The 12,360-nt window shown below is 42.1% G+C and overlaps 1 protein-coding gene across 4 annotated transcripts in view; it reads right to left on the bottom strand.

The window, feature by feature from the left end:
* Nucleotides 1-232: 232 nt before the first annotated feature.
* tmem255a (transmembrane protein 255A) overlaps nt 233-12,360 on the bottom strand; it is a 47,748-nt gene continuing 35,620 nt past the window's right edge. For all 4 annotated transcript variants that reach the window (XM_052021461.1, XM_052021459.1, XM_052021462.1 and 1 more), the window contains 3 exons: nt 8,930-9,089; nt 2,459-2,605; nt 233-668 (listed from right to left, as the gene is read on the bottom strand). In XM_052021461.1, the coding sequence (XP_051877421.1) occupies nt 516-668; nt 2,459-2,605; nt 8,930-9,089 (460 nt within the window). In that variant the 3' untranslated portion in view covers nt 233-515. The remainder of the gene's footprint in view (nt 669-2,458; nt 2,606-8,929; nt 9,090-12,360) is intronic.

The following is a 12,360-nucleotide window of genomic DNA, read 5'->3' as shown; positions in this document are numbered from 1 at the left end:
GAGTTTCCTCCGGGTGCTCCGGTTTCCTCCCACATTCCAAAGACGTATGGGTTAGGAAGTTGTGGGCATGCTATGTTGGCGCCGGAAGCAGTCTGCCCCCAGAACACTCTACGCAAAATATCATGTCACTGTGTGTTTCGATGTACATGTGACTAATAAAGAAAGCTTATCTTCTTCAATCAGTTATGTCGTGGGTTAAATGACACCTCCAATGGATCTTAAATTTCCAAAATTGTTTTTTTCTTTGTTTTTTTATTCACTGTAACGTTGAGTAATAAGTGAATTATTTTTCAACAAATAAAGATTAACATACCGTTAACAATAGGTAGCAGGATGATATGCTGATGGTTTGTTTTTTGTACAGTTAAGTTTCTCTCTCAAAAATTCACTGCAGCAAGAGCGGGTGGTGAGAGGAAGCACACGGAAGTCACAAAGTGATCCATGTGGCCGCTGCTCTTGTCATAGAGGTCTTCAACTCGACCAAGTCTGTGCTGATAATGAAAGGAAGGACAGATCTATGGCGTATAAGGTGGTGGCTTTTCATCAGGTGGATAGTACGCTGGGGAGTAGCGAGGTGGAGTATTTGGTGGCCACATATAACTTGAAGCAGACTGTGAAATAGACTGTGAATCATCGGATGGTGTTGAAGCGGAGAATATACTGGGATGCTGTCACAGAGAAAGAAAACAATAGATATTACACAGTGCAGCCTACCTAGGGATGATTATTTTTTGCTTACATGATATTCATCTTCAAATATTCTCACGTCATATAAGCCATGGGATTTTTCAGTTATTACGATGTTGCCAAAACATGGGCATTAGGTAGATTAGAGTCATAGAGTCAGACAGCACAGAAACAGGCCCTTCGGCCCAACTGGTCCATGCTGACCAAGATTCCCATTTTAGCTAGTCCCACTTGCCCATGTTTGGCCCATATCCCTCTCAACCTTTCCTATCCATGTACCTGAGCACTGGGTAAATTGCAGGAGAGATTAAAAGACAAAAGGAACAATATTGCGAGGTAGAAGGGAGTGGTATAGGGATGAGAATCAAAAGATTAGCCTGCAACTTGCGTAAATGAGAGAGGTAGGACCAGTATCCGAAATTGCAAAAGGAAAATACTGCAGATGTTGGATATATCAGTACAAACAGAAAATGCTGATTATGTGAAACTGTTGAACTTATCCCGAAGACTCTAACAGGCCTGGTCGATAGTTGAGGTGCTCTTCTCCTATATAAGGTGTTGAAAAATAGCTGCAGTAGTAATTCTGTTCAGCTCAATTTGATACTGCAGCAGAGAAATCCCTCCGGAAAGCTGCCATGCATGGTTAAGGTGGTGTCCAATGCCTTTATTATAACAGTACCTTTCATTTATACATGATTAGACATGTTAATTAAAAAAAACTTAAAGCCATACAATAACGTTCATCCTTGAGTTAAATGAAGGACTTAAAAAACCCAATAGCAACTCTTAAGAATAGAAATGTAGGTATGAAATTAGTTGTTGCTACTAAAAGCAATTCCTAAAGGAAGTCTAGATTATTGGCTCTAAAAAAAACTTCTATACAAAGATCACGAAATACATCCAGTTGATAGCACTAAACATAAGACGCGAAATACTAGCCATCAGATCCACCCCTTGTTTCCATCACCCCATACACAATAAACCACTGACCTCATTACTTCTCCTCATGGTCTCCTATTGAGTGTGTTGTAGCTTCCCAAATTCATTCCCATTAAATAGCAATATGGTGGAAATCCCACAATATCAGGCTCCTGCTGCCAAGGGCCTGTTTGTCTGAACCACTGACCCCACATTATGAAAAGGACACCAGCACTTCCCAATCCTGGGATCTCCATCTGTGCTCTCAGCTGTTCCTGGGGGCTCAGGCATCCCTCTCTGCTGACTTTCACGTTACCACAATTAATAGCAAGTAGATACTACTCTTTCAGAATTTGATCTGTCTTGTCTGCAACTCAGCTGCAATTTAGATAGGGGCTCAGTGCCCATTTTTCTTTAGAACTCTTTGTTTAAATCCTTTCTAATCATTTATTTGTCATCCAGCATAAACTATCTCTTTTAGTAATGTTGAGTTTGTTATAAAAATAGCCAGGACACTGGGAATAACTTCCTGCTGCTCGTCAAAATAGCATGGGGATCTGTTATGTCCACCAGGAGTGCAGATAGGGCCTCCTTTTCATCACCCATCCACCTGCACAGATCCCTTGGTGGTGCACGACAGCAGATACCAACGTTTATTGTTCAGTGATACCATCCATTTGTTGGACTTGTTATAGCAGCCTGTATTGCTCTGATCTTACTGCGATTAGGTAGCAAGAAGCAGCAAATAAGTAGCAAAGAGTGTACACTAAGCTTTCATCACAGTAAGAAATATATTTCATTAATGATATTGATAAAGCAGTGTTATTATATAAACACCTTGATGGATAAGTACCTGTATATCATAAGGGCTGTAAGGTGGCAGATGGGGTGGCCCAGGGTAGAAGTTTGTGTAGGCCAATACCTGTTGTCCAGGATCATACATTATCGGTGGAGGTGGAGGGTCAGGAGCATAGGTAATTCGAGAAGCAGTTGGTGTCTGCTGGAGTAAGAATAGGAAAAAAACAGGTAAACACTTGAGCCCAAGAGGGTGAACTCATTACTTTTGAACCCTCTGAACTACTGCAGATTACCTCGGTTAAAACATTCCCAAGCTGATGTTGATGAAATGAAAGGCTGATGTATTTTTTTTTAAAAATTAAAAGCATTTAAAATTAAAAACATTGCCAGTACTTCAGTTAAGAAACTTGGCCGAAGGAAAGGCATTCTGAGAGCCTGAAAATCTAAAAAAAAGTGCAGGTGCTGGAAATCTCAAACAAAAACAGAAAATGCTGGAAGCACTCAGTAGTTCAGGCAGCATCTGTGGAAAGAGAAACAGAAGTATCATTTTAGGTCGAAAATCTTTTGTCCAGTTCTGACCTGCTGAGCGTTTTCAGCATTTTCTGTTTGTATATCTGGGAGCCCAATCAGCTCATTGTCAGGGAAGAGACAGTCAACCAGAGATGGGCAGACAGCTGGAAGTGTCCAGTGTACTCAGGGCATGGTAGCAAGAGAAATTATTTTACTTATTAATAAAGCTACAAATTTGCATTTGTGGTTGTAGTTTAAAACTATATAAAAATATAAATCCCCTTCTGCTGATCACATGGCTTCTCTGGGACAATGCCCAAAAATGTTTGGCGCACAGACCATGAAGATCAGCAAGATTTAAATTTACTTATTAAGCTGGCATCTAGCGCTTTTGTCAGTGTTACTGAACTTACCTTCTGAATATCCTGAGCCCTTATCCTTGACTCAGCCACCGCCAGATATTTCTCTCTATCCTTTTAAAACTCTCATTACCTTGTGTGCACTCACCTACTCATTCCCAGTTCAGCCACACCTCAATTTTATGATAGCCTACCTTCTTTTCAAGTGCCTCATGGTAAAACCCCTCCACTATTTCTGTAACCTCTCCAGTCTCCACAACTTTCCAACTTATCTGGATTCCTTTAATCTTGAAATCTCTGAAGTCAGGTATTCCACCACTAGTGATTGTGCCAAACCTTCCCTCTCCAAACCTCCCCTCCAATCTACTTGTTTCCTTCATTATGACATTCCCTGAAACCTCTCTGATTGACTTTTGGTTATCTGTTACACTAGATCCTTACATTGTTCAGCAGTAAAGTAGCCTGCTTGATTGGCATCCAGTCCTTCATCCTAAACAGTCACTCCCTTCACCACCAGTGCACCATGACTGCTGTGTGTACCACCGAGTAAAAGCACTACTTGCCAATAGTTCTTTGACAGCACCTCCAAACCTGCAACCTCTACCACCAAGGAGGACAAGATAGCAGCTATATGGTAATGCCATCACTTTCCAGCTCCTCTTCAAGCCCCCACCTGAAAGAATGCTCAGTCATTGAGCCTGCTTAAGACCACAACTGATAGATTTTTGGACTGAGAGGAAGTCAGAGGATATAGCAATAGGAAAATGAATCACAGGATTACTAATGATCTTGATGAATGGCAGAGTAGACCTACTTCTGTTTCCCAAGTTCTTGAATCTTTCCTCCTTGCTGATTCTAAATCCTGGAACTCCCCAACAACCACATTGTGGAGGTACCTTCACTGCACGGACTGCAGTAATTCAAGAAAGCAGCTCACCACCATCTTCTCAAAGGCAATTAGAAACGGGCAATAAATACTTGCCTCGCTACTGATGTCCATATACCGCAAATTAATAAGGAAAAAAAGTTTGTTTGACACTGTCTTGATAAAACTTCAGATAATTTACTACGTTAAGGATGCTATATATGTGCTATAATGTTCTAAATAATGCATTGTTGATGTTGTGGTTATTGAGTGGCTGAAGGTCAGGACTGTGGCTACTTTCTACATGTTATAGCCCATTGTGCATTGAAGCCACCTGCTGCAGAGCAAAGAGTTGATCCCAAGTTCCTAAGGAACATGCAGTTCAACAAGAAGCATAGCAAAACAAAAAAAGAATTGAAAGTAAAAAATAAATTGGAAAAGGGCCAGAAGTTCTTGACAAGCCCAACCTATGCAACCCTTGGAAGATGCAGCCATGTGAAACATACATTTTGAATTGTTCATTTTGAATAAACTCAAAATGACCAGAAAAACAAACAAACTTGCAGATTGCAAACCCGACACCTTCTCAAACTTCTCAATACTTTTATGACTGAGCCCCTGGAAGGTCCTAATGAAGATATTCCTCCCTGCCTCAGGAAATCAGAGGCAATAGAAACAAGGGCAATGTTTGCACAAGTTCTTCACATTCAATACTTTTAAATGAATATTAATTAAGGTTGGCTAGTACCCAATGCACCACAGTTTTAGTCATATCTTTCTCCATGTCTATGCAGTAATGATGAGTACTTGGATGATAATGGAGGTATTTTGTTACATAGATTCTCTAATCAGGTCAGATATATTTCAGAATTGAAAGTGGCACATACCAATTGGTTTCCTTCATCAGAATTTTTTTTTCTTCCTTCCATGAGCATCTCAGCCAAATAAGGGAATGGTTTTAAAAAATTTGAGCATCTTGAAGGAAACAGAATAAAAGCACAAAAGGAACCAGTTCCAGTTGCACATTTATCCATGACCAAATTATTTTAACTTGTTCACTGAAGGTAATGGCTAATTACACCTATAAATCACAGCCATCGAACTAACAGAGGCAAGAATGAAGGAATGGCTTCTTTTATTACATCTCAGCACTTGAAATCCTGCAGAGGTAAGAGATTCGCTGATAGTTAAAGCTCTTTAAAGGGGTAGCTGATAATAGCTCAGCTCAGTGGTTTGTCAAGGAGGCATTTATGTGGCAGTACCATTAGTGGCAACAGCTTTCCAGTAACTCACTGCATTGTCCATTCTGCACAGGAATAGGGACAGGCCATTCATCCCCTTCAGTTGCTTCCTTTCAATTGGATCATGGCCAATCTGTATTTCAACCAACTTCCCCAGCATGAACTCATCCCTCAATGCCCTTAACTAACAAAACTCTGTTGATCTCATGTTGAAAAGCTCTCCTGGTATCGACAGGGAGGAGAGAATGGTTGATTTGTATTGTGGAACGTACACAATACAAACACAATGCGGGTTTTGATTCACACACAGAATGAGTCAGTAAATGGGGGTTTCAAGGTCAATGAGTCCACAGTCAGCCACCCATAGGCGTTTTTATAGATAAGATAGCTTTATTACACAGTGAAGTGCATCTTTTGCGTAGAGTGTTCTGGGGGCAGCCTGCAAGTGTCATCGCGCTTCCGGCACCAACATAGCATGCCCACAACTTCCTAACCCCTATGTCTTTGGAATGTGGGAGGAAACTGGAGCACCTGGAGGAAACCCACGCAGACACGGGGAGAACGTACAAACTCCTTACAGACAGTGGCCGGATTTGAACCCCGGTCGCTGGCACTGTAAGGCGTTACACTAACCACTACACTACCGTGCCTGATTCTCAGGAAGCTTGCAGCTGGGGGAGCTGCTGCTTCACACCTCCAGCAACCCAGGTTCAATCCTGACCTCCGAGCTCGTCTGTGTGAAGTTTGCACATTCTTCCTGTGCCACTGGGTGGATTTCCCTCGGGTGCTCCAGTTTCCTCCCACATCCCAAAAATGTGTAGGTTGGTCAATTATTTGTTCAGTGTAAATTGTCCTTATTGTGTTGATGAGTGGTAGAATCTGGGGTGAACTCATGGGAATGTGGGTGAGGGTAGGATTGGTTAAGAAGGAGGTGCTTGATGGTTGGCACAGCAGTGCCTGTTTCTGTGCTATATCTCTCCATGAATGTACAACTTGTTGGATGCTGATTGGAAGCACAAATCCTAGTTGAACACTGTCTGCCTTGCCCAGGAAAATACAGAGCAAATGCGCCATTAGCTAATTCAACACAGAAAGTGAACTGATTTTCAGGAGAAACAAGAGACTGTGTATGCCGGAATCTGGAGCAACAATCTGCCGGAGGAACTCAGTGGCTCGAGCAGCATCCGTGGGCCTGATGTGTCTCAGTCCCAATGCAGGGTTTTCAACCCAAAACGTTGGCAATTCCTTTCCTCCCCATAGTTGCTGCTTGACCTGCTGAGTTCCTCCAGCAGATTGTTTGTTGAACTAAGTTCCAGGTGTTCCTGATCTCCTTGGCTGACTTCCAACCTGAGGGATGTCTTCACTTTATGGTGCTCCATTACAGTTCCAATCAGGTGTTATAAATGAGGAAACGGTTTAGTTTACTAATGCTACTGAACATGTTACTATCAATCCGCCGACTCTGGGGAAGAATTTCTTCTTCGGCAGCCAGTGCTAAGTGACTGGAGTCAAAGGAACCAGATGTGCACATGTTTAGCACTGGCAAATAAACACATATTTCTCCCCAGGTTGTATCTTCCAAATGAAACCTGGATCTAAAGATTCACAGCCTAACACCTGTGAATCTCTAGTTTGCATAAATCCATTTTGGCCTATTTTTGTCCCAAAATGATAGCAAAGTATGTCAGTGTCAGACGCACACACTTGCTGTGCACCATACCGGCAGGCACAGCTTCATCTAATTTTCACATGCTTGTCCATATAAGGTACGTCCATGCAAGACTGGATTGTATTTAGATTTAAAGTTACCTTCACACACTGCCCATCCACCCACTCCCACCAACGTCCCAATCTTTCAACGTAGGACACTACAAAGATCGACAGACAAAAAAAAATCACAACTCCAAACCACTTCAAAGAGACAGTGTAAGCAATAATTGGTTAACCAATAATTTTTAAGATAGAGGTGTTGTGTGTGACTTTTGGAATTTGTGCAATAATTGATCTATTTCTCTCCATTACTGGGAAGAGGCACCCGAAGTTTACTTCTCAGTCCCAGATAGATTAAACAGTAAGCTGTATAACTTTTTCTTTAAAACCCACAATGAATTCCTTTGCATTACTCACGCATCTTAAATCAAGATGAAACTTCAGAGCACTGCACAGGTACACAACAGTGCAGGAGAGCGACGAGTCACCAGAGGCTTTGCTGCAATGGTTCCAGCAATGGGAGCAAGAGAGATAATGACCCACTGTGTGAGAGGTGGGAGGGGGGCATTGGGATGCAGAGAAAGGGTAGTGGTAGCAAACTGGAGAAATTTGCCTATAAATCTTTCCTGGGTTGAGTTACTGGGCAGTTTGAGAAGAAAGCTAGGAACGTGTTTCATTCTGGTTTAGAGAATGCAATGGGGTTAAGAGAAGAACAATACTGCATTTATACAATGCCTTTCATAACTTAAGGGCACTCCAAAGCAACTAATAACCAATGAAGTATTTTTGGAGTGCAGTCACTGTTGTAATGAAAGAAAATTGGCAACCAGTTTGCACATAGCAAGTTCCCATAAAGAGTGATAATGATAGCACTCAGATAGAACATAGAACATTACAGCACAGTACAGGCCCTTCGGCCCACGATGTTGTGCCGACATTTTATCCTGCTCTAAAATCTATCTAGCCCTTCCCTCCCACATAGCCCACATTTCTCTATCATTCATGTGTCTATATAAGAGTCTCTTAAATGTCCCTAATGTATCTGCCCCCACAACCTCTGCTGGCAGTGCGTTCCATGCACCCACCACTCTCTGTGTAAAAAACTGACCCCTGACATCCCCCTTATATCTTCCTCCAAACACTTCAAAATTATGTCCCCTCGTGTTAGCCATTGTCGCCCTGGGAAAATGTCTCTGACTGTCCACTCGATCTATACCTCATCATCTTTTACACCTCTATCAAGTCACCTCTCATCCTCCTTCTCTCCAAAGAGAAAAGCCCTAGCTCACTCAACCTATCCTCATAAGACATGCTCTCCAATCCAGGCAGCATCCTGGTAAATCTCCTCTGCACCCTCTCTAAAGCTTCCACATCCTTCCTATAGTGAGGCGACCAGAAATGAACACAATACTCCAAGTGTGCTCTAACCAGAGTTCTATGAGCTGCAACATCACCTGGCGGCTCTTGAACTCAATATCCCGACTAATGAAGGCCAACACGCCATACGCCTTCTCAATTCCCCTGGTCTTTTTCAAAATAGTGCAATGGGATCTTTTCTTCCCCCTCCCCTTCCGAGAGGGCATATTGGGTCTCGCTTTAACATGTGATCTTAAAGATAGCTCCTCTGATAGTGTAGTGCTCTCCCAGAACTGTACAAGAACTTTGGGCTCTTGTTATTTCCTCAAGTGTATTGAATGGATTGAAGGATAACTTTCTCCTACCTCTGTTCCAAAAAGGAGAAAGGCAAGGTTTTGCTTATTCCTACCTCATGCACAGAAAAAGCAGATAAGCGACATTATTCAAATATTATTTGCCTCAGTAAAACAGGGAAAGTTTAATACCATGTCTTTGAAGGATCCAAGGACAGCTGCTGTGATGATTCCAAGGAACAAACCCACTATGTTGAGGATTGTTGATGACCATAGCAGGTGATACAGGTGAATAACCTCTTGGCAACTTCCCACATCATTGTATTCGTAATAACCACCTAGAGTATCTCGACTGCAATGAAGGAATAAAAACAAGAATGAGAAAGTCTTTGGAGTTTTGCTTTTGGCCTTCAAGCCACAGATAGATCACCATTCCAAATATGGGAAGGTAAATAATTCCAGAGTTAACATCCCATCCTACAACAAAGCACACTTCAGCCATTTCGCTCAGGCAGCTGGTTTGGCACAGAGAGCTGATACCATGAGTGGGGTTTTCAGGTTTTGAGCTGCCACACTACCCATGGTCAAATGCAGAACACGGAACATTGATTATTCCATTAAGTTTCTTGTGCATGGATGCGTAATACTTTTAAAGCCATTGAACAAAAGAATACATTAGTAATTCCCCTTCGTCTATTAATCCTTCGTGAATAGACTGGAGCAAAGTCATGAAATTTATAAACTGCAAAGATAAATCTGAAGCATTAGAATCCATTTACCGCCATATACATGTCCAGATATATAGTAGCACTTTTCATACCGAAGGGAATATATTTCAGCTGTTTCTAGGCATTGTTTCATAATTCAAATTGAACCTTTAATTGTCCTCATTTGAAATTATAAATACTGCCTGATTTGTGGAAATGATTCCAAACACTGGTTCTGAATACTTGCTCTGAATGAGCCATTGCACTGAAACATTGATTAGAATTGGAATTTAAAAAAAATGCATTTAGAAAAACTGGCAGGCAAAGCAAATTTTATAGCCTTATAGCTGAATGTTCAATATTCTACTTTTTATAGAATTCAATGTTTGAATATCATTGATCAAATGGTTAAACAATATAAAATACTAATGATCTAACATTTGCACTTCTGATCGCCATTTGTAATTTACATAGTTAAATCACTTGGTATTCAGTGACATACATACTATTGTATTTATTTATAGTGTTTCTGGGGATTAGAGCAATTTCACCTTAATTGTATTCCTATTTCTATTTTCCACAGAGATTCATAAATCACAGAATCATTACCCCACAAAGACCCATCAAAACTGTGCAGGCCTTTTGTTTAAGCATTCCAGTTAGTCTCCTCCTTGGCTCTTTCCCCAAGACAGTTGTTATACATCAGTAGTCCTTTGTCCAAACATTCAAGGAAATGAAAAATTCTTATTTTCTGTATTTCTAATCAGGAAATATTGATTATGCAGTACAAGATAAAGTATATTCCAATGAACTGCAATGATCAAGCCACTTACTTACACAAACACATACATGTTCCACAAATACTTGACAGGAGGGAAGGTGACTGGGAAAAAACAGCATTGATCTGGCCAATGAATGGCGGGAGAAGAGAAAGATGGAGGGAGGAACTACAATGAGAACCGACCTGGACCGTGATCACCTTGCTCAGCAATGTTTAAGTGGAATTAACCAAAAACCTGAGGGAACCCATGTGTCTGATGTCCCTATGTAGAACGGTGGTGAAAAGATTCTCTGATGGTAGGAATTAAGTTATTCCTTACTTCACCATCATTTGTAGCATAGATTTTCTTTTCTTTTAAAACTATGTAGTGCCCAGTTTCATCAACACAAAGTCCTTTGGAAATGTGATTTCCAAAATTTAACTCTACATAAAAAGACATGAGCCTCCCACATCAGAATCAGTCCCCTCCCTCAGTCCCCCATCCCCAAGTCCTGCTCCCTCAGTCTGCACATCCCCTCTGCCTCCCCTTCCGCAGCCTGCTTCCACTTTGCTCAACTCCTTCATTCTTAGCCCCTTTCCTCTCGAGTTCCTGCTCTGGCCCAATCCCTCTCTCCAGTGGCTGGCTGTTTGCTGTCTTTGGGGCTTCTCTCTGACTGAGGATCACCTCCCTCCACTTCCTAGTCCAAGCTGTTGCACTAGACTGATACCCCAGACCTCTCCGAGAAAGCCACAGAGCAACCTTCAGCTGTCCACCCAGCACTGTCCAAGTCAGCAGATGGAGCATCCAGTTCCCAGCACATAATTCCTCAGCTGATGGAGGTGGATTCATCCCGTGGGATCAGGAGCCTCTCACTGGGTCACCATATCCCTGTGACTAAGGGTAGCCCGGGAGAGTGGGTTTAGGTTAATTTCACTAAAATAGGTGGTATAGTGAACAGTGAAGGTGATCTAAAATTACAGTGGGATCTTGATCAACTGGGTAAGTGGGCTGAGGAATGGCAGATGGAGTTTAATTCAGATAAATGTGAGGTATTGCACTTTTGCATGATAAACTGGGGCAGAACTTACACAGTAAATGGTTGGGCCCTGGGGAGTGTTGTAGAACAGAGGGACGTAGGGGTGCAGGTGCATAGTTCCTTGAAAGTGGAGACACAGGTAGACAGGGTGGTGAAGAAGGCATTTGGTACGCTGACCTTCATCGGTCAGAATACTGAGTACAGGAGTTGGGACGTCACGTTGCAACTGTACAAGACATTGGTAAGGCCACACTTAGAGTACTGCATGCGGTTCTGATTGCCCTGCTGTAGGAAGGATGTAATTAAACTGGAGAGGGTGTAAAAGAGATTTATTGGGATGTTACTGGGACTGGAGGGTTTTGGTTATAAGGAGGGGCTGGATAGGCTAGGACGTGGAGCATCCCTGGAGCGTAGAAGGCTGAGAAGTGTGACCTTATAGAGGTATATAAAATCATGAGGGGCATAGATAAGGTAAATAGCCAAAGTCTTTTCTCCAGGGTAGGGGAGTCCAAAACTAGAGGGCATAGGTTTAAAGTAAGAGGGGAAAGATTTAAAAGGGACCTGAGGGGCAACTTTTTCCACACAGAGGGTGGCGGGTATATGGAACGAGCTGCCAGAGGAAGTGGTAGAGGTGGGGACAATTACAACCTTTAAAAGGCATTTGGACAGTTATATGCATAGGAAAGGTTTAGAGGGATATGGGCCAAATGCAGGCAAATGGGACTAGCTCAGTTAGGCAATTTGGTCAGCATGGACAAGATGGGACGAAGGGCCTATTTCTGTGCTGTATAGCACTATGACTCTACCACTCTTCAGGTTCTGGAGAGTCTTTAATCCACTCCTGAATAGCTTCCCTGCAGTTAATCGACTCCCTCATCAGACTAAATACATTCTAGTTCAGGTCAGCTGAAGGAAATATCCAAATGCCAGCTAGACTTTTTGCATTTACTCTCTGTCTCACTGCACTGTCGTATTTAACTGTACAAGCTCCCTTGTTAATCTTCGACAACAAATCCTCTACATGTCACACAATGAAAGAGCTTTTCTTCTTTGCAATCAGACCTGGTGAGCACACTTTCATATCCACCCTGCACCGTGTCTTTTGGTTATCGGTCATTT

The sequence above is a fragment of the Pristis pectinata genome, chromosome 8 (genome assembly GCF_009764475.1).
Source record: "Pristis pectinata isolate sPriPec2 chromosome 8, sPriPec2.1.pri, whole genome shotgun sequence".
Lineage (NCBI taxonomy): Eukaryota > Metazoa > Chordata > Chondrichthyes > Rhinopristiformes > Pristidae > Pristis > Pristis pectinata.
The sequence above is the reverse complement of the archived record's forward strand: the minus strand, read 5'-3'. Positions and strand labels throughout refer to the sequence as shown.